Source organism: Lipophrys pholis (assembly GCF_963383615.2).
Source record: "Lipophrys pholis genome assembly, chromosome: 4".
Lineage (NCBI taxonomy): Eukaryota > Metazoa > Chordata > Actinopteri > Blenniiformes > Blenniidae > Lipophrys > Lipophrys pholis.
In genome coordinates, this window is record NC_137637.1 from 19989445 (window position 1) to 20008486 (window position 19042).

Sequence of the window (19042 nt, forward strand, 5' to 3'; positions counted from 1 at the left end):
AACATCATACATGGACTGTATTAGGAACTTGATACATTAGGCATATCTTTGCAAGTGCCAATTGTCAAGTTGATATCTTACATTATATTATATTATATTATATATGATTTTGTAAGAGAATATTAACAATCACAGCTGAGGGGTTTCAAGCCTCTAAAGGGTCAATGTGAAGGCAATAGCCTGAAGCACTCTACACATAACTTCACTATATTACAGGTTATTTTCATTTGATTTATTTAATGACTGAAATGATCCTGTCAAATAAATCGAGCGTTCTGGATGAAAATTGGACCAGAACAGCTTCAACTCATCCATATTGGTTCAGGATGTCTGTCATGAATGTCTCTCTTCAGGTCATTCCATATAATTTCATCGGATTCAGGTTGGAACTCTGATGAGGCTTCAGCTGGAAGATTGTCATTATTCTGTTTATAATCCTGATATCACTGGGATTTCATTTTACTCTCAATGTAGCAAGCTATCCAGATCCTGAGACAGTAAAGCAGCCCAAGCCTATGATGCTTCCTCCACCGTACTTCACCAATCATGCAATGGTGAAGTACTATTATTTTTTCGTACAGAGACATTAAATTGTTCCAGTTCAAATATTTTAACTGTTAATCTGGGATTAATTTTTGCTGCACTGAGCATCCTTTGTTGTTCTTCTTGTGTCATCTTGGTTGGGCAGCCATTTCTAGTGAGAGGAGCTGCAGTACTGAATGTTCTCCATTTGTACACACGTCATTCCTTTGTGTAAATATCTGAAGTCTTTGAGATGAGTTTTTAGCTACCTACCATTTGAAACTCAACAATTCTTTACTGTAGATCTTCAGAGATATTGTTTTTTATTCAAGGCATGGTTGGTGTAAGCATAGATTTTGTGAATAGCAGTCAAAACAATTTGTATAGGTCAAAGTCATTCTATGCCTAATATAGTTACCTTACTTTTTGATGGCAATAAAGACATGAAAAATTACAATTGTTTTTGTGGTCTTAGTTCATTTAAGCACTTTGTGTTAATATATACATCAGACTTTGAGGCAGCTCAGATCACATTGTCTGAATGCCGAAAACCAGAAGATTCCACAAGGTTCACATACATGCCTCTGTCTATGAATGTGTCTCAAAACTTTGGGGACTTATGTTTTTAGGATTTCCAGTCTGGCTCGTCCCTCTCCTCCATGTAAAATCTGGTGACACCGACTTTTTTTTTTCCCTATATTTTCCATATCTGCAGATATTTGGTATCTGCACTATGCTGCAGGGAGTACTCGTGTCTCAACTGTACATTTCTTTTCCAACACATTTAACTGCGTTTACATTTTCTTTATTAATAATATAGTCACCAGAATTATCCGGACAAAAGATCAACTATTCTACAAGAGAATGCATAGGCAACGTATAGAAAGGAATACAGGAAAAAAACCTTTGCCGAACCACGCTTAGGACTGATGGCGTTCTGCTGTTGCTGCTGGGGTTAGGGGATAGAAAGTAAGAAAAGGACCACGACAGAAACAGTAACAAGCAAAAAACCAGCTTATCAGAAAGCATGTTGATCCACTTACTGCAGACTTGATGGGGACAGGAGGCACCAATCAATAACTTGCACACCCACAGTCAGATTCTGCAATAAGATAAAGTGAGACGACAGAGTGGAGAGAACACCGACGACAGAAGAGAAATGAGTATGTAATGGTGATATTTGATTGTATGGAAAGTAAAAAAGGAGAGAGGGAAAGCTCAGTGCAGTAAAGGTCTCCAGGCCGCCTATCTAGAAAATGGTCCAGGGTGGCCTAAACCAGCCCTTACTGTAAGTTTTATTAAATAGAAAGGTTTTAAGTCTAATCATAAAAGTAGACCCAGTGTCAACCTCCCTAACTGACACTGGGAGCTGGTTCCACATCAGAAGAGCCTGATAGCTGAACCTAATGGGAACCTCCTGTAAACAGCTCTTTAAGCCTGGTTGTTTAGAGCTTTATAAATTAAAAGAAGGGTTTTAATTTCTAATCTAGATTTAACGGTAAGCCAATGAAAAGAAACTGATATTAGAATGATTTGATCTCTCTGGCTGATTCCTGTCAGGACTCTCACTACAGCATTTTAAATTAATTGAAGACTTTTTAAGCAGCTATTTGGACACCCTGATAATAGGGAATTACAATGGTCTACTCTGGAAGTAACAAATACATGGATTCATTTCTCAGCATCATTCCAGGTTGATACTTTCCTCATTTTAGAGACTTCACACAGAGGAAAAAAATGGGAGTCGAAGGACAAGTCCTGCTCAAATGTAACTCCCAGATTCCTCACAGTGGTACTGGAGGCCAAAGTGATACTATCCAGTGTTACTATATGTTTAAATAATGTTTTTTTAAGATATTTAGAGCCAATTGTGATAGCTCTAATCTTCGTTTTATCAGAGTTTCACAGCATAAAGTTATGACTCATCCAGGCTTTTATGTTTTTAGGAAAAGTTTGTAGTTTGACTTGTTGATCAGTATCATCTGGTTTTACACATAAATGAATGTCACATGTCATAACTAAATTACCACCGTGAACATACCCAATTTCCCCTGTCTATAAAATAGAAATTACTAATCATCTGTGTATTGGGATACTTTGATTGAATGTGTCAGCATTCAGGTGCTGCTGGTAACTTCAGTTGGATAGTGGTGCCCCACCAAAAAGTGAATGAAATTATGATTTGATTAATGGTTTAATTGGGGTTAAGGGTTAACCTTCACTGGAACATGTTGCTAAAGTTATGTCATGGCCAATGGTGGAGCCCAAATAATTTCAGTTTGGTGGCCAAGATCAATTATGTGCTTCACATGGGATGGGATGTAAATCACTACCAATCTAAAATGTGTCTCAATCAAGAACAATCATCTATATAAAAAGCTTAGACAACAAATGTCTTTAAATTACTTAGAACATGGAAATTTGTTCAAAAATTAGACTAGTACAGGTGAAGCTGAAGTATAATTCAAGTGTTCAGTTGTATCATTTTGGATTTTATTTTTATGGACAAATACTTTCCAGTGAGTTAAGGCACCATCAGATGTGACCATGTTGTCCACTTTGAGTTTTTTAAGTTACACCCGTGTGTGAAGTAAACGTCACAGGCAAAGTGGGTCAACCCCTCCCTCTGATAGAGGCGTTATTCTGGGTCAAACTGGATTTCCTCAGATGGTTTTCAGCTGCGCAGAGGTAAGATCACTTTGCACGTTCTGCTATAGAGATATTGCTGCAGACAACAAACAACACTGAAAAAGAAGTTTCACATTGTTTTTCAGATTTCTTCACTCAATCACACCTTGGAAGCGCACACATTTCGATAGACTTTTTATTTACTTGAAGTCTGAGCCGGTGGTCATAGTGTTTTTGGTTGTCTTTTTATTTCCCCTGATCACGAGTCACTGTTATTTCTGTTGTTTGTGTGGGTTTTACACGCCAGATTAACATTTATATGCACTCATTCATCTTGCATGCATCTGTTTGCATGTCAGATATTGCATTTTATAAAGCTCAAGCTTTAAAAACTGCAGAAATGATCAATATTAGCAACAATAGTGAGGCAACGTGATGTGAAGGGTGCTAATCTTTAATGAAACACTTGGTTTACCTTCCACCACAGTAGATGATTTTAACAGCATGAATAGTTTCTCATGAATCACTGTATGGATTAACAAATACAATACGAGAAGCAGTCAGTTACAGGGATGCATAGTTTTCAATAATTAGGTTTACCTCTAGTCATCTAACAGAATGCAAGTGAAGACATGTCTGAACCAGTCCAGCTAACCATTACACCGGCGTGTGTAATGTACGACTAATCCAACTGAAGTCTCTACAGGTCAAAGGTCCAAAGCTGATAACTTGCGTTAAAGAAAGTCGCTGTAATCAAAAGGTGGCTGGTGAAAATGTAGGTTACCTTTGAGCCTGTCTTGAGTTTTGATGTCTACCTCTGCAACTGTAGTTATAGAGTAGACGTGACAAAGTGTGCTTAGTTTTTAATATTTGTCCTCTGTTCTGAAGATTCACAAGGTGAACAAATAAAACCCTGGAGCTACATTTGACTGCAAAAAGATATGAGGATGATATCACGTCTCATTGTACGTGGAAGCCTGGTGAGATTTCAGCATGCTGTGGGTAAGAATGTGCTTAACTCTCTTTTTGCCATATTTAGTGTTTGTCTCTGTCATGGGACTGTAAACCGGTAATCCATTTGAAAATATACACACTTCACAGTGAGACATTAAATTAAATGATAAAGTAGCAGAATGTTTTAATCTACAGACTATCAACTGCAAGGTAATAAGAAATGGTCATTTATTTTTTGTTGTTGCCACCATTGTCTGATGTAATGTGAAATTACTATGAAATGTCTTGTGCTGGTTCACCATGTATTTGTCTTCTTTTTTACACTGTACTTATTTGTGTAGGATCGTCTCTTCCAAAAATGAGTTTGTGATTTCTGAACCACACAAGTCTCAGCTCGTGTTTACACGAGGTATTAATATTTGCCTGTTGGAATGTTGGAAAGCTTAGACATGGTAATGTTTATCACAATGCTTAACTGTTGTTTCAGTACGCAATGGTAACAAAGACAGACTTTGGCAGGACATGAGCACTGATTGACAGAGGAGTTTAGATCGCCATTGCAGAATATGAAACACACTCCCTGCACACTTTACTTTGCAGTCCGTTTTGTAGTATTTCATGTGTTTCCTTTTCTCTGTCTGTAGGTCCAGTTCGTTGGCAGAGCAGCGTGAAACAAGCTCCTGTGTTGACAGCGGCTCCTGCTCGTTCCCTCATCGATGAACAGATCAGCATAAAGGGCCGCTTTCTGCCTCCGTACAGTCCTGTCACAGTGTGTGCACGGCTGCAGTGTGAGGATGGCGACCTGTGGGAGGCCTTTGCACATTACAACACAAATGCAGGCGGCAATGTTAACTGTGAGTAAAACAAACTAAGATACATTTACAGTTAAACGAAAGTAGATGAAACAGTGGAAAGGATGAATGAATGATCATTCTTATCAATAAAAAGCTGTAATTATTTATTTTTAAACAATATTTATTCTTTTCAGTTCTTCCACAATCTTACTTTTCCATGACCCTTTCATTCTAAATTTAAAGTTCAAAAATACCTTGATAAATGCAAAAAACTGATGAATCGGTCGAATCCTGCCTCAGACCAGAATGGGACAACATTCCTCTCCCACATCCCCACCAACCCGTCTCATCTCTTTACAGACATTTACAGACACATATTAAAAGAACAGTTGATACTAAAGTAAAATAAAATGGTGCAGTGCCAACTTTTTGTTTTCAGCCATCAAAATAAAGAATTGTTAATATTTTTTCATGAAATGGTAAAATCTCTCAATTTCAGTATTTGTTATGTTGTTCATGTTATGCTGTGTTTGCGAGATTTGCAGAACATTGTTATCTGTTCTTATTTACAGAGAACATAAATCCCAACTTTTGGATTTGGGCTTTACACATAGTTGTTATTTAAATTGTTTTATTAACAAAACTGCTTCACAAAAAATTCGCATTAGCAATGAATTTCTGATTTCTGATTGTTAATACAGAAAGATAATGATTAAATATTGTAGAAGGGATGGGACTTTAAGTTTACTTCTTCCTACCTCTTTTCAGGCATGATAATCAGATATATGAGTTGTGTGTATGTATGTATGTGTATTTTTAAACACAGTATTATATATTTTGCAGAAATATATTTTCATAGGCTATAATTTTATTATTTCTTATCATTAAATGGATACGTGTATATGTATATGGTTATATCTGTGAATGCACAAAATGTTTGAATGCCTGAAATGAATGAATAAAGACAAAAAGAAAAGATTTTCAAGTTTATTTGCGGTAAATGTCAGTAAAGGTTACATTAAGAATAAAAGTGTTTATGACAGAGATAAAAATATAGTTTTTGGAATAATTTCATGTTGTACCTACATTTTAGTTCCTCTCTTAGCATCTTCTTGTACTTCAACAGTGACTAGTGATCACTCATTGGGGGGTTCCTACCTTGGCTGTGAGCCAATGGGACTCTTCTGGGGACTGCAGCCAGCTCCTGGAGGAAGAGAAGGTTTAAGGTTGGACCATGAAAAGAATTTGCTGGACACTGTGAAAAAAAAACTGTGTCTCCTTACACACTTTCTCACCGCCTAATATGTCTCCTTTCATCAGATCATGTTACTAATGGACTGTTGTGGTTGTTCAGGCACACAAAGTGATCAACTTATTGCCTTATTTTCCATTTCCCTTCCATTGATTTTCAGTAGATAAACTCTTGGTTTTTAGAACTATATGTGACTTTCATTTATTCTCCTTCTCTGACTATTTAGAGCTGAATTTCTCTGTTGATTTAAATAAAGTTAACCGTAAAATGTGTTTATTTTCCACACAGACTGAGAAAGAAAGACACAGAGACTCCATACCGGGTGCACATCTCCCTCATGGAGGGCCATGTTTCTCCCAGTGGGGGACAGATCCCTGAACTGGCAGTTGTTATTACTGAGCGCTGGTACATGGCACCAGGAGTCAGGAGAATAGAGATCCGTCAAAATGGGGTTGTTGGCACTTTATATTTACCCCCTGGTGAGCATTTATTGCATTCTTACAATGGCTGCGAGGTTGTGGTGGTATAATGAAGGATTGCATAGTAATGATTTCCTGCAGGCCCAGGTCCATTTCCAGGTTTGCTGGATCTGTGGGGGATCGGGGGAGGACTTCCGGAGTATCGTTCTGCCCTGTTGGCATCCAGGGGGTACGCAAGTCTTTGTCTTTCCTATATCGGACACAAAGACTTACCTGGCCCCACAAATCAATTAAATGTTGGTGATTCTTATTTCAGGGTAAGACAAGGTGCTGCACTATCCAAGTCCTGCTTTAGTATTATTTTTGCCTAAAATATCCTTTGAATTTTTTCATATTTGTGTTAATTTTTGCCATTCCTTCCCATCAAACACATTTATTCTGGACAGTCAGCTTTCCAGCTGCTTCAAAATCGTGATGAGGTCGACGCAGAGAGAATTGGGATCATTGGTCTCTCATTTGGAGTTTACCTTTCTCTTCGCATTGCCACTCAATGTGGCGTTAACGTAAGTCACAAAAATCACTGGCTTTTCACCTGAAGAATGCAAAAATAGCTTTGACACAATATGAAAGTAAAGCTTCTGAGATTCTTTGGATCAATAGGGCAGCTTGTTCTTCTCTCCAGCCATCATGTCTGATTTGCATCAATGGGCCACTGGCATGCACTATTCCATATCCAGAGGAGGAGGGCTTCAATAAACACAGTTGCAGGTAAAACCTAGATGGTAAAATACATGTTTTACAAGGCAACTCAGAAAAGATGTGCTAATTAAGTAATTGTCAACTGATTAACAAACGTAATTTTTCTTGTTTTGTCTTTTTAGTGGCAACAATTACTGGAAGTATAATGATCAGGGCCATGTTGAATTCCAAGATGCAAAGTTACCTACTCATCTTGTACTTGAACACAGAGTGAAGGTGATGTGTTTTATCCGCCTCTCAGACATCAGCACACATGTACAAACCCACTCACATTTTTTTAACCATCAAAAATAATCTAAATTTTGCAGTTAGAAAACCTCGCCTGTCCACTGATGTTCATAGTCGGGGAAGATGATCTGAGCACTTCAAGTAGTAAATTTGCAGACTTGGTACGTTTGATTTTTTTCATAATCCATGGCAATTTATCATTTTTTGTTTCTCAGGATATTTGTCGACGAACAGTTGAAAATTACATTTAAAATGAACATTTTAATCACTCGTGTTTACGGTTGTTTGAAAGCATCCATCCATTCTTGGACCCCAATCCCACCTGATTATGGGCTGCTGCCTACTTTTCCACACAAAAATATTAACATGGATTTATTGCTCATTAGACCGAGGAAATCCTGACGTCTGCTGGAAAATCTCAGCTGTTTACCCGGTTGTCTTACCGTGATGCTGGTCACTTGATAGAGCCTCCTTACTCACCACATGCGAGAGCATCCTTGTGGACCATCAAACCAAAGAAAGGTGAGTTGTATTGCATAGTAACATTTTCCCTTTACCTCCATGTTTGTTTTTTTTTTTTTTATAAAATCATTTTCAAGCTGCCAGATTCCTAAAATACATTTGAAAGGTTAAATTTTTCTATTCTATTTAAATGTTGGATGTAAATGGTCAGAGAATCATCGCATTCTGTTTTTATCCGGATTTCACAGACCGTTTTTGAATTCAGAATATGGCAAGAGCCTGCTTATGATAATATGTCTTGTATTTGTTTTTTTTTTTCTGGCAGTGATGTGTGTGTGGGGAGGTCACCCAGCAGGTCACGCCGCTGCTCAGGAAGATTCATGGAAAAAGATGTTGGATTTTTTGGAAACCAACCTGAGAAGGTGATTGTGAACTTGTTGAGGTGTCCCATCAACAAAGCAAGCATCATACTTGTACTGTAAATGTCAAACACTTTTTTTTTTATGTGTGAGAGTTACACATGCAAATATGAAAAAGAAGGAAGACTAATGTGTTGATTTGACCGTTTTTGACCCTCCTGGAAGTGGTTTTGTCTCTCAATGTGGTCAGTCATATATTCAGATACTCCACAAGAGGTAGCTATTTGCTCACTCATTTCACCAACTGGCCAATTTATAGCATCAAAAGTGATGGAAATTGAGGGAAGCAAAGTGGTTTAATTCACATGAGGTCACAAGGTGAAGCTCATAAATGATCTTAAATGGTTTGATAAGTTGATATAACTTCTCTAATGAACACACTTCTTGTGTAGTTGCGCCACTGAAAATGTTTCAGTTACTTTTCTCCTCCAAAGATGAGTTATTTGAGCTCTGTTTTCTTCAGGTAAGACCTTTTTTTCCAAATGTGTCGGTGTAAAACTTGAATGATAGTAACCATGGCACTCTCTATGCTGACTCAAGGTCCCTCATGCCTGCAACAAGCAGCTTCAATCAGTTCCCCGTCAAATTCACTCCCACACAAAGAAGCTGTCAGAGCAATAATTACTTTTCTACATGTTTTCAACCACTTAATACACACCTTTCATATTGAGACTTTGAACAGCAAAACGTTCACACTGATTAAATATGTAGCTTTCCACAGGTCTTGATCAGTTATACATATTTTTATTCACAAAGTGTTTATGATAATTCATGTCAGAATTAGTCACGATCATCTCAGACACCCCGTGGTACACTAATCTTTCAGAAACACTTAAATCATAGGGAGAGGTTCATTTCCCCTGTTAAAACATTTTATGAGTATTCAGTATACAATACATGCCAACTAATTATGGTAGTTGGGGACGAAGAGTTCGTGGCACTCTGAGGTCACCATTGCGATGAGGGCGATGAACTCTTTGAAGTCAATCTCCAGGTCTCCATTCTGGTCCAGATCAGAAAAAAGTTTATCCAGTATGTCATTCTCTTGGATTTTCTGTTCAGTGGAAAAATGTAAAGAAAATAAAACATTTTCAGGACATGGAGTGTAAACTTTGCAACACTGGGGAAAAGGAAATCTTTCTCTTCTGTACTTAGAGCTTATCTCACATACACACTGTATTAGCATAAATCATTGTTCTAACATCTGAAATGTACCATTCTGTGACAATGTCTGTCATTTCCAGTACAGTTTTTTTATTTTATTTAATGATTTCTCTTAGACACAAAAATGATCATGCTCAATGAGTGTCCGTTATCTCTGAGAGTTAATATAAGAGTAATGTACTTCTTCAAAAACATTTTAAAGCCGTATCTTACCATTATGAAATGAGTCATTTCATTGTTGACCAGCTCTTTTAGCTCTGTCTTCTTCAGCTTGCATTTGTGACCCGAGTATTTATGGAAAACCTGAATGATAGTGACCATGCCACTCTCCAGGTCAGACGTGTGGTCCTTTGAAGCCTGTAAGAAACAGATTTAATCAATTTCCTCTCATGGTTCACTCCCACACAAAGATGCTGTCATAGTGCTCATTAATGCCTATCTGTTTTCATTCTTTGTAAACACCTTTATGCATTCATTTCATACTGCTTTACAATTGAAAATAACAATTGAAATGAAATAAAATGTATTTTTTGTCAGAAGAATCAGAGAATGTATTGCTCCTACCTCCATTTGTTCAAGCGTCTTTGTCTTGTAAGGATCCCAAGTGCAACTGAAGGCTGATCCGGCAGAGAGCTGTATGCCTCGCCCAAGTGACTGTGAACATCATATGTATTGATCAACCGCATAAAGGCTACTCATATACCAACTACTGTGTAATGGATGGTTAATGGACATCAGTGGTCAGCGCTTTGCTTTGACAAAAACAATTTGCTTTTAAAATGTGTCATTTGCTGTGTGCGTGTGTGCGTGCGCGCGTGTGCGTGTACTTATAGCAAATGGTCGTGAAAGTAATTCTAGTTTGAGAATGTGCAGACAGATAAGATTTAAGTCTTTCACAAAACATTAGAAATCACAGTTTACAAAGTTAAAAGGTTCCAAGCTGCAATGCTCCTTAGCAGATGTCATACATATGTCTAAAAACCATTGGAGTGCAATGATTTCATGTGTTAAACAACATAACACTAAATAGGACATACAACATGGGTGAACTGACAGAGAATAGGTTTCATTTGAAATGTTCTTTTAAAAACCACTCAGCATTCGCAGTCTCAGGAAAAGCTAATGATGATGGCCATGACTGATCTGCGACTTAGTTATGAACTAACCAAAATATCAAGGATGTAAAGTGCAACTTAAAAGAAAATATAATTGGCTGCTAACCCTCAATAAGGATGTTTTTTAGTTTTGAAGAAAACAAAACTTTCTGGCATTTGCATGTAATTGTTGAAAGAAAAAAGTAGTTTTGTCAATGTAAAGAGGTCCATGTTCTCTTCAGACATATTAATGTGCTGGTCAAACTCAAAATTATGGTTGTAAGTCATTTATTTTGTTTGTTTGTCTTTTCCTTTTATTGTTTTTGATACCGTGTTCACATATGGGCCATGGCAGGATACAGCCTTGACTTGAAATTGAGAAACACCGACTGATCTAGGATTTCTGGAAATGTTCCCGACTCTGTACATTGCTGTCATATTCAAAATCTCTCCTGTTCTTAATGCAGCGCTTCCATCATAACCGTCAATTAGATTGCAATGTACAAAACCTTTGAGTTTTGGCCTTTTACGCAAAAAATTCACCAGATTCACCAGATAGTTTGATCTCATTATGTAGCTGCAATGATCAAGATCTTATGCAAATATATATGTACTACTGATAGTCACCTAAAGATTATATATAGAGATTGTGGGATTGTGAATCTAACAAGTAATTTGAAACAATTAAAGAAAACATAAGTTGTGTGTGTTCAGTTGAATTTGAATGGATAAAGTATATTATCGAATCTTTGAGGCTAATGGTGTGACTATACTGTATACTCAGTTACAGAGTGGAAATCCGTGGATTGAATGTCAAAGTGGTCCTTGAACGCACCGCGCACTGTTTCCGGGTTGTCTACACCTTAACTAAACTAGCAGCCGTGCGTCTCTCCGCGCGACTGCGCACTTGTCTGCTCCTTGTATTTTTACCTCTACGTGAGAGGACCGTCCGCCCTACCTAGCAGCGGAAACTCAGGCTGACGTAAAGAAAACCAGAGCGTTAATTAACAGCTGCAACACCGCAGTTTCACTGAAACTCGGCGTCCTCTCGCTCCTTCCTGACACTAAATTCTCCGTGTCTGCCGACGGCTCCTCTGACGGGACAACGCGGCCACCGTGAGGGACGAACGAGGGGGAAAATAAAGGCTGTGTATAACCTGGCTGTGGTAAGGTTTCAGTCATTTCAGCCTAGTTTTTTTTTCTCTTTTTCTTCCTGAACGCTTAAATTGATTTCCTGTGTCATCCAACCACTGGAATGCTAAGCTAAAACCTCTTCCAACACGACTACAGAGCACACTTTAACTGCCTGCAGGTTCTAAACGAATAATAAAGATCGAATACCAAATATAGTGGTGGTCATGTTTCTTAAAGGTCTGTCTGTTGTGCAGGGACTGTAATGCAGTTTCATTACTACTACAAGCACTGAGGAGTGTGTGGGTGGCACCCACTTGTTACTTCATGCTCACATAATGCTCACTTCATCACTACACCAGTATTTTTAGAGCCCTACCGTTTCTTTTTTTGTAGGGATTTGTAAATATCTGGTATGAACATCCACTTACAATTTGGATAAATAGATACTAGTGCAAACAGTGTTCAGACGGTGCAAATATGTATATCCACTGTGTAAGCATGTGTTATTAAATTCTTTCTATCTATCTTCTTTGACGTTTTTCACCTTTAACCATAGGACTGTGTGATCAAATAGTTAAATCACCAGGGCTTGCACACTTTTCACAGGAAGTTTTTCCTCCCATTCATGCCGTTTAGAAGGGTTGTGACCTGGACTTGCTTCCACAAGAGAAAATATTTATATCCAAAGCCCTGAAGTAACATCTCCTCCATCACACTCCTTCCTTTTTTTCCCAGAAATGCCCTATTTTCATTTTGAGGCTAAAATTAGCTTCGTATGTGAAAGATTGCCTTCTCTCTCTCTCTCTCTCTCTCTCACTCGCTCTCTCTCTCTCCCCCCTTCTTTCTCACACACAGACTTTCCATCCTTAGACCCTCTCCTGCTCTTTCTTTTGTGCAGACATGGCTGATCTGCTGAGGCTGCTGCTCCGGGTGGCTGAGAAAGCCGCAAACGTCGCTCGGGTGTGCCGGCAGGAAGCTCCTCTCTTTCAGCTCCTCGTTCAAGAGAAGACCGGGGATGACAAGAACAAGAAGTTCGTCCAGGACTTCAAGACCCTCGCTGATGTGGTGATTCAAGAGATGATCCGGCACGACGTTGGCGCCCAGGTAGGACGGACCATCGTGAGACACAGAGGAGGAGGAGGATACCCACAATATGGAGCATGTGTTTGACTTTAACGTTGTCATCTTTCTTGGTGCAGTTTCCTGAAATGGTTGGCTTCATTCACGGAGAGGAGTCGAACAAGTTTGAAAATGGGCTCGGTAATCAGTTCATTACTTACAATAAAAATGGTACATTTTTGGTCAGATGATTCCCAAAAGCAAACTTGTCCTGAACCGCTCTCATAGGTGTAGTTTTGTTACATGCACTCTATTTATTACACACATTCTCACATTAAAGCTGCTGGGCACAACCTCTCTTAAGGACCCCAGAGGAGGGAATAGGAAGCAGATTTATCCAGATCTTAATTCACTTTTACAGATGTTATTGGCTCAATTATGTAATCATACTCATTTTAAGTCTCGTACACTAAAATATATTGTCGCAATTATCAAAAGCACAGTGGATTTAAAAAATGAAACAACCAAGATGCTTTTTTTTTCCAACATAAGAATATAACACAGAATTACAAAAAATAAAACCTGACGGTGCAAGAGAGGAATTAAGCTCAAGGGGATTATATCCTCCTGATGAGGAAACCCTCCTCATCATTAACATAAATGTAATGAAAATAAAAGGATAAAATAATCAAGGAACAACAAGCAGAGAAAACCACAAATGAAGTTCCTAAAAACAGCCACCTAAACCACACATCATCTCTTGGAATCAGTGGGATCCTATTTGGACAGGAGATAATGAAATAATTTAGCATTTTGGATTATTTGTCCAGAGTTGAGATCCCTAAAATGCTGCTGAATCCTGCCTGTGATTGGACAGTTGTTAAACTACAGTAGTTTGTGCATTTTATCGATATTGTAGTTAATCTGGGAGTTGTGTTCATGAGAAGTGTCCTGACGTAGCTGAAATGGTGAAGTGCTGACTTCAAGCTTTATATTGAAGGTATTTCAAGATAAAACAGGTGAATGGTGTAGGAATTGTCATTGTATAAGTTCCATCGACCTGATCTGAATATTTTCACCTCAAATTTAGGTTGAATGTCTGCATATAACGCAGATATTGACTAATTGATCCTCTATGGTGGTGTACAGAGCTGCAATGCTGAAACTATGGCAAAATATTTATCGATCTGACGGTAAAGTGGATTGACTGCTCAAGATCTAATGAAATAGAATTGATGAACATATTTTATATTGGAAGCAGTATAATTTGTAATGCATTAGTGAATATTGTGACGGTTGCATTCCACTCTGTCGATGTGACCGTACGTTGCTTGCAGAGCGCGGTGATATACAGTAGGTGTGTATAAATCTGCCTGTGTCTAACAACTAGTTAGAAAACACTTCCACATAATATCGTTGAAATAAGAGTGAAACCAGGTTTTTCCTTCTGTTGTGGTGCTTTCATCCTCACAATGTCTGAACCAAACATCCATGTAAGAATAGAAACATCCTCTGCTTTCATCATGTCCTCGTGTCGGCCTCATGAGGTCGCCTGCCTTTTGAGAGTTTTCAAACACAGCAATTAAAGTTAAACATTTTCTTAGTAGATTATTGATAGAGCATTTATTCAACATAGTTAGACACACTTTTAGGACAAGTGGAAAAAAAATGTCAAAATGGAAAAATGGGTTTTGATTTTTGTATTGTTAAAACAGTTGCTTGAAATGTCATGATTAAGGGCCATAGAGTATGTCTCTATGAAACAGATCTGTGTTGATAGTTGGTATGTGTAGGAACTTAGAAGCTTCATTGTTTAAATATATGACTGTGTAAGATAATTGCATACTATATCACAATATACAACAAGGGGTAAAAATACACTTTATAGTATTGAAACATGATGCCAACACAGCAGTTTATAACTTCCAAACTATAAAACTAGTTTGTTGCAACGTGTCGGAGGCCTGACCAGCTTTGTGTGACCAGGAGAGAACGTGATCGTCACCGTGTGCTCTACGGAGGAGGAGACTGCTACTCTGCTGGCCACGGTGCTGGACGGTGATCACACGGCGGCGTCTCTGCTGGCCCGAGCCATCCACCAAGACCCGGCAACGATCCAGGCCGACACGGACGGCCTGACGGTTCCCCTGAGCCCCTCTGAGCTGGGCATCTGGATCGACCCCATAGGTGAGGGACACGCAGGACTTGCCCGTCAAACACATTGCAAAAATGAAATGTGAATTTCAGAGCTCACTGTGATGTGCACTTGTCTTTTATGAAGACGCCACGAGCCAGTACATTGAGGGTCGAGAGGAGGTGCTGGAGGAGGGCCACCTTTCGCCTTCAGGTCTGCACTGCGCCTTGGTTCTGATCGGGGTTTATCTTCGCAGCACAGGCGAGCCCGTCATGGGCGTCATCAACCAGCCTTTCAACCACAAAGATCCTACAGGTGGAAGGTAAGCAAATCTGTATAACCATGACCGACTTCTTCTTTCATTCCTGAGCAGTACTAAATGAAATGTAAATCAAATGTTTCCTGACACATATCATGGAGGCTTGTTCTCAGTCAGCGCAGTTAATGTATTCCAGCTGAACAAACAAAGCAGACATCTTTACAGTGTACTCGTGGACTCTAAGCTACTGCAGCATTCACATCCAGGTGGATACATTCCCTGCAGGAACAGATAGTTTTGTTTATCTGGAGCTCAAAAGAACAAGAAAAACATCGGCTCTGGCCAGAATATTTCACACACAAACTCACCATAAGCTCATGTTCAGCACTACAATGAGGAGATGGGGAGGAACATTGGTGGCATGTTCAGTTTGCTGCGTTGGTCAAGCAAACTCCACATTGTTTACTAATCAAACAGTCAGTGTAATGAAGTGTCATGGACACTGAACATAAAAAACTGGGATATATATATATATATATATATATATATATACACACACACACACACTCACCATTAATTTGATTGTGTTACTCACAGTAATGTTTAGCATGCTTTGCACTGCATGTAGATTTTATTTTTATTTTATTCATTTGTTTCACATTATACCTTTAATGAATTGATTGTGCTGGACAGCTGACGAATGTGTTATTCCATCTAGACAAACAGTGGTGACTCACTGATAACTGAAGATGTTTAAACATAATGTCAATGTCCCTCAGTCATTGTGTCTCCGCTGAAGTAAAATTCTCTTCTTTCCTCTGATTTGTGTTACAATCGCAGCTGGAAAGGTAAACATTTCTGGGGCGTCTCCTATGGCGTCACCAACATCTGCTCGATTTCGCCGCCAAAAGCTGGAGCTGAAGGACAGCGAGGACTGTCGGTGGTCCTGAGCTCCAGTGAGAAGCCGGTGGTGAAGGAGGCCCTGACCTCGCTGTGCGGCCCCGACAAGCTGGTGTACGCCTCCGGAGCCGGCTACAAGATCCTGTGTGTCATTCAGGGCCTGACTGATGTGTACGTGCTCTCAGAGGGTAGCACCTTTAAGTGGGACTCCTGCGCTCCTCACGTCCTGCTCCGAGCTCTGGGAGGGGGAGTGGTGGACCTGACAAAGAGTCTACGGTCCACTTGTGGAGCACCGGATCATAACACAGAACTGACCTATCACCAGCCCTCCACCGAGTGCAAAGGAGCAGACCGCTGGGCCAATCGGGGCGGCCTGGTGGCTTATCGAGACTGTTCCCAGCTCAGCAGCGTCATCGGAGCACTGAAAGACAAGCTGTAGATACCAGAATAGAGGTTTTTGGCTCAAGCTGAAGCTTTATTGTTGTTCTACTATCATAATCGTGTTTTCTATTTTAGTGGATAAAGAGGACCGGGGGTTCAGAATGGAATATTATAATCACGATTGCTATTCTCTCATTTTGAAACCACATGTATGCACAAGTTTGCAGATTGCAGCGTGAACATCAGAGATGACCCGAGTCGTCATTGCAAATATTGTCTTGTGTTCACAAATATCGTCTTGTGTTCAAGAGCTCTTTGTTTCTGCATACCAGATTTATTAGCTATTAAGAGGAGCACTTTGCAAGTTCATCAACAGCTCAGGTTTGTAGTATTCATTCCAAATGCAAATCAACATATAAATGTTTACTTTAAAAAAAAAATAAAAATAAAAAATAACCTGAGTAGTTGACAGTTAGTAGGGACCTATTATACTGACTTTAAAATATATTTTCAGATTCTGGAACTCCACTAGAATAAATTGAATGTTTAAACCTTTTCCAAGCTGACCTGCTTTGTTCACGCAGTTGGGAACTGGGATGGTTACCAGTTGGGTCAGTCCCTCTTCTCAGTTTCACTCGACCGCAAACAAACAACATGGCCGCCTCCAGCGGCACCATGTTGCTGCTGCTGTTAGGAGACCAGAACAGAGGCGAGCAAGCTCGTCTTACCTTAATATCTAACCAGGAAGACGGGAACGAAATGACGCTTGAGAGATGATATGCACGTTCTCACATTTCCGATTCTTATTTTTTAACTGTCAAAGCCGTTCCTTTAACCTTAACGGATACAAAGTGTCCGTCTGTTTCTCTGTGGCGGTGATGTGGAACGTCATAATTAAAACGTTGGAGAGCAGAACCTGCCACTTTCCCAGTGGGCAGATACCCAGTATGACTGTTTATATGCTTTCTTTCTGTTGGGGGAGTGAGTACTTCTCCACCTCTCGTTTACATGTGAATACACCATTAGTCCCCAGAGTTACATCAACTTTTTGCTTTTAAGCCGACTGCTTATTTGGTGCAAAGTTTAGTATGAACACACAACTTGGCCACTTTATAGAATTTGTAGAAAATACAGAAAAGCATGATCTCTCCAGAAAAATGTAAAGGAACATGTGTGGGTCTCACACTTCGAGAACTTCAGACTTTTTTATGTATTAGGAAGTGGAGCACGGACTTTCATGAGGAAAACATCCAAACAGTCTCTCTTGATCCTCCTTGCAGGTTATCCACTTTGTCGACTCCCTCCCGCCATGTGAAACAGACCTGCTCAGAATTTCAACAATTTGTCTCTGTGCTGCGAGTTGACGGGTTATTATAGTTACGAGGAGTTAGTGCTGCTGGACAGCTGAGGAACACTTTACTGCTCAAGAGGAAAACTGCTTTCCGACTGATGGACACGTTTGCTTAAACTGCAATGATGAAGTTGATCTTACAAGTTTTCCGACGCGTAAGGGGCCACAGCAAGTCACGTGAATGAAACGGTCAAATACAGCAGTGTGAAGGAATCTGCACCTCTCTGAAACATCTCCTTGTAAGGAGCCCAGGGATTTGCAGGCCCGTCCTTTCTTCATGGCTGCAGCACCGTTGGTTAAAAGGTCAGAGAGTGGAAAAGCCATATGAGGTAAAACAGTGACGTGGAAGTTTTCATAGTGGGTTTACAGGAAAATGAAATATTAAGCCAGTTTGAAAGATTTAGCCCTTGGCTCTTATCAAGATGTTCATGTAGACCTGTTTTAACTGTTCATGTGTTAACATGATGTGCACCGTCACTGAGAGATCATGTGTAAGCATATAAACGGTAAACCTTGTGCATATAGGAAATCTTTATTTTTGAAAAACCAGAGAAAGCAGGGGAAAGGAAACCCAACAGTGATAGATTTTTAAACTGTTTGCCAGCCAGGGAACTCACCTTTTATTCCCTACAAAAAACCCTGATGATTGTCTGATATTTTTTTGCAATAATTCTGCATATTCGGTTAAACTTTGAAAGAATCCAAACCAAAATAAATCCAGCGTGTTGGCTCATCCTGGGACTTGTCGAACCTTTGGCATGCAGACCTGCATGTTCCCGAGTCATGGGCAACGTGTGGAGAACACCATGTGATGTTTGATAACATCCAAAACTGCATAATGGAATTTAAAACACACCGGTATGTTTTCCCCGCCTTATTTATATTACTCTCAAGTTTCCAGTTATGGGACTTTGCTCATATTGGATAGTCCACATTTCAGCTATTGCTCTGCTCCAACACGCCAGATTTTAAAAGCTTTTTTTTTTTTTTAAACCAAGCTTTCTGAAGCGCTTAACGACGACGTATGAAATGACTCGGAGCAGGGCAAAGCTGAAAATGCATGACAGCCGCTCTCCAGGGCCACGTTCTGTGCTGATGTTATCCAGTCCAGGAGGAGGACACCTGACGT

At 39.5% G+C, this 19042-nt stretch overlaps 3 protein-coding genes across 4 annotated transcripts; 2 read left to right on the plus strand and 1 right to left on the minus strand.

Annotated features, from left to right (window-relative positions):
- The first annotated feature begins 4041 nt into the window (after positions 1-4041).
- On the plus strand, positions 4042-8473 carry LOC308108290 (peroxisomal succinyl-coenzyme A thioesterase-like). Its single transcript, XM_080461119.1, has 11 exons — positions 4042-4152; positions 4749-4958; positions 6025-6124; positions 6439-6629; positions 6711-6886; positions 7016-7132; positions 7252-7337; positions 7451-7544; positions 7637-7717; positions 7943-8078; positions 8344-8473. The coding sequence occupies exons 1-11, from the start codon at positions 4092-4094 to the stop codon at positions 8442-8444; spliced, it is 1353 nt and encodes a 450-aa protein (XP_080317245.1). The 5' UTR covers positions 4042-4091; the 3' UTR covers positions 8445-8473.
- Positions 8474-8479: 6 nt separating this feature from the next.
- Positions 8480-10190, minus strand: LOC308108051 (protein S100-B-like). The gene is made up of 3 exons (XM_080460717.1): positions 10166-10190; positions 9815-9958; positions 8480-9491 (listed from the first exon to the last, which is right to left on the minus strand). Exons 1-3 carry the CDS (start codon positions 10169-10171, stop codon positions 9342-9344), a joined length of 300 nt encoding a protein of 99 aa, XP_080316843.1. The 5' UTR covers positions 10172-10190; the 3' UTR covers positions 8480-9341.
- A 1376-nt stretch (positions 10191-11566) lies between these two features.
- On the plus strand, positions 11567-17509 carry inpp1 (inositol polyphosphate-1-phosphatase). Of its 2 annotated transcripts, none has more exons than XM_080462224.1 (6): positions 11567-11861; positions 12728-12933; positions 13029-13089; positions 14875-15075; positions 15170-15344; positions 16122-17509. In XM_080462224.1, exons 2-6 carry the CDS (start codon positions 12730-12732, stop codon positions 16618-16620), a joined length of 1140 nt encoding a protein of 379 aa, XP_080318350.1. In that variant the 5' UTR covers positions 11567-11861; positions 12728-12729; the 3' UTR covers positions 16621-17509. The 2 variants fall into 2 exon arrangements, with proteins under 2 accessions (XP_080318350.1, XP_080318351.1); XM_080462225.1 differs by having other exon boundaries at positions 11660-11861; positions 12685-12933.
- Positions 17510-19042: the final 1533 nt, after the last annotated feature.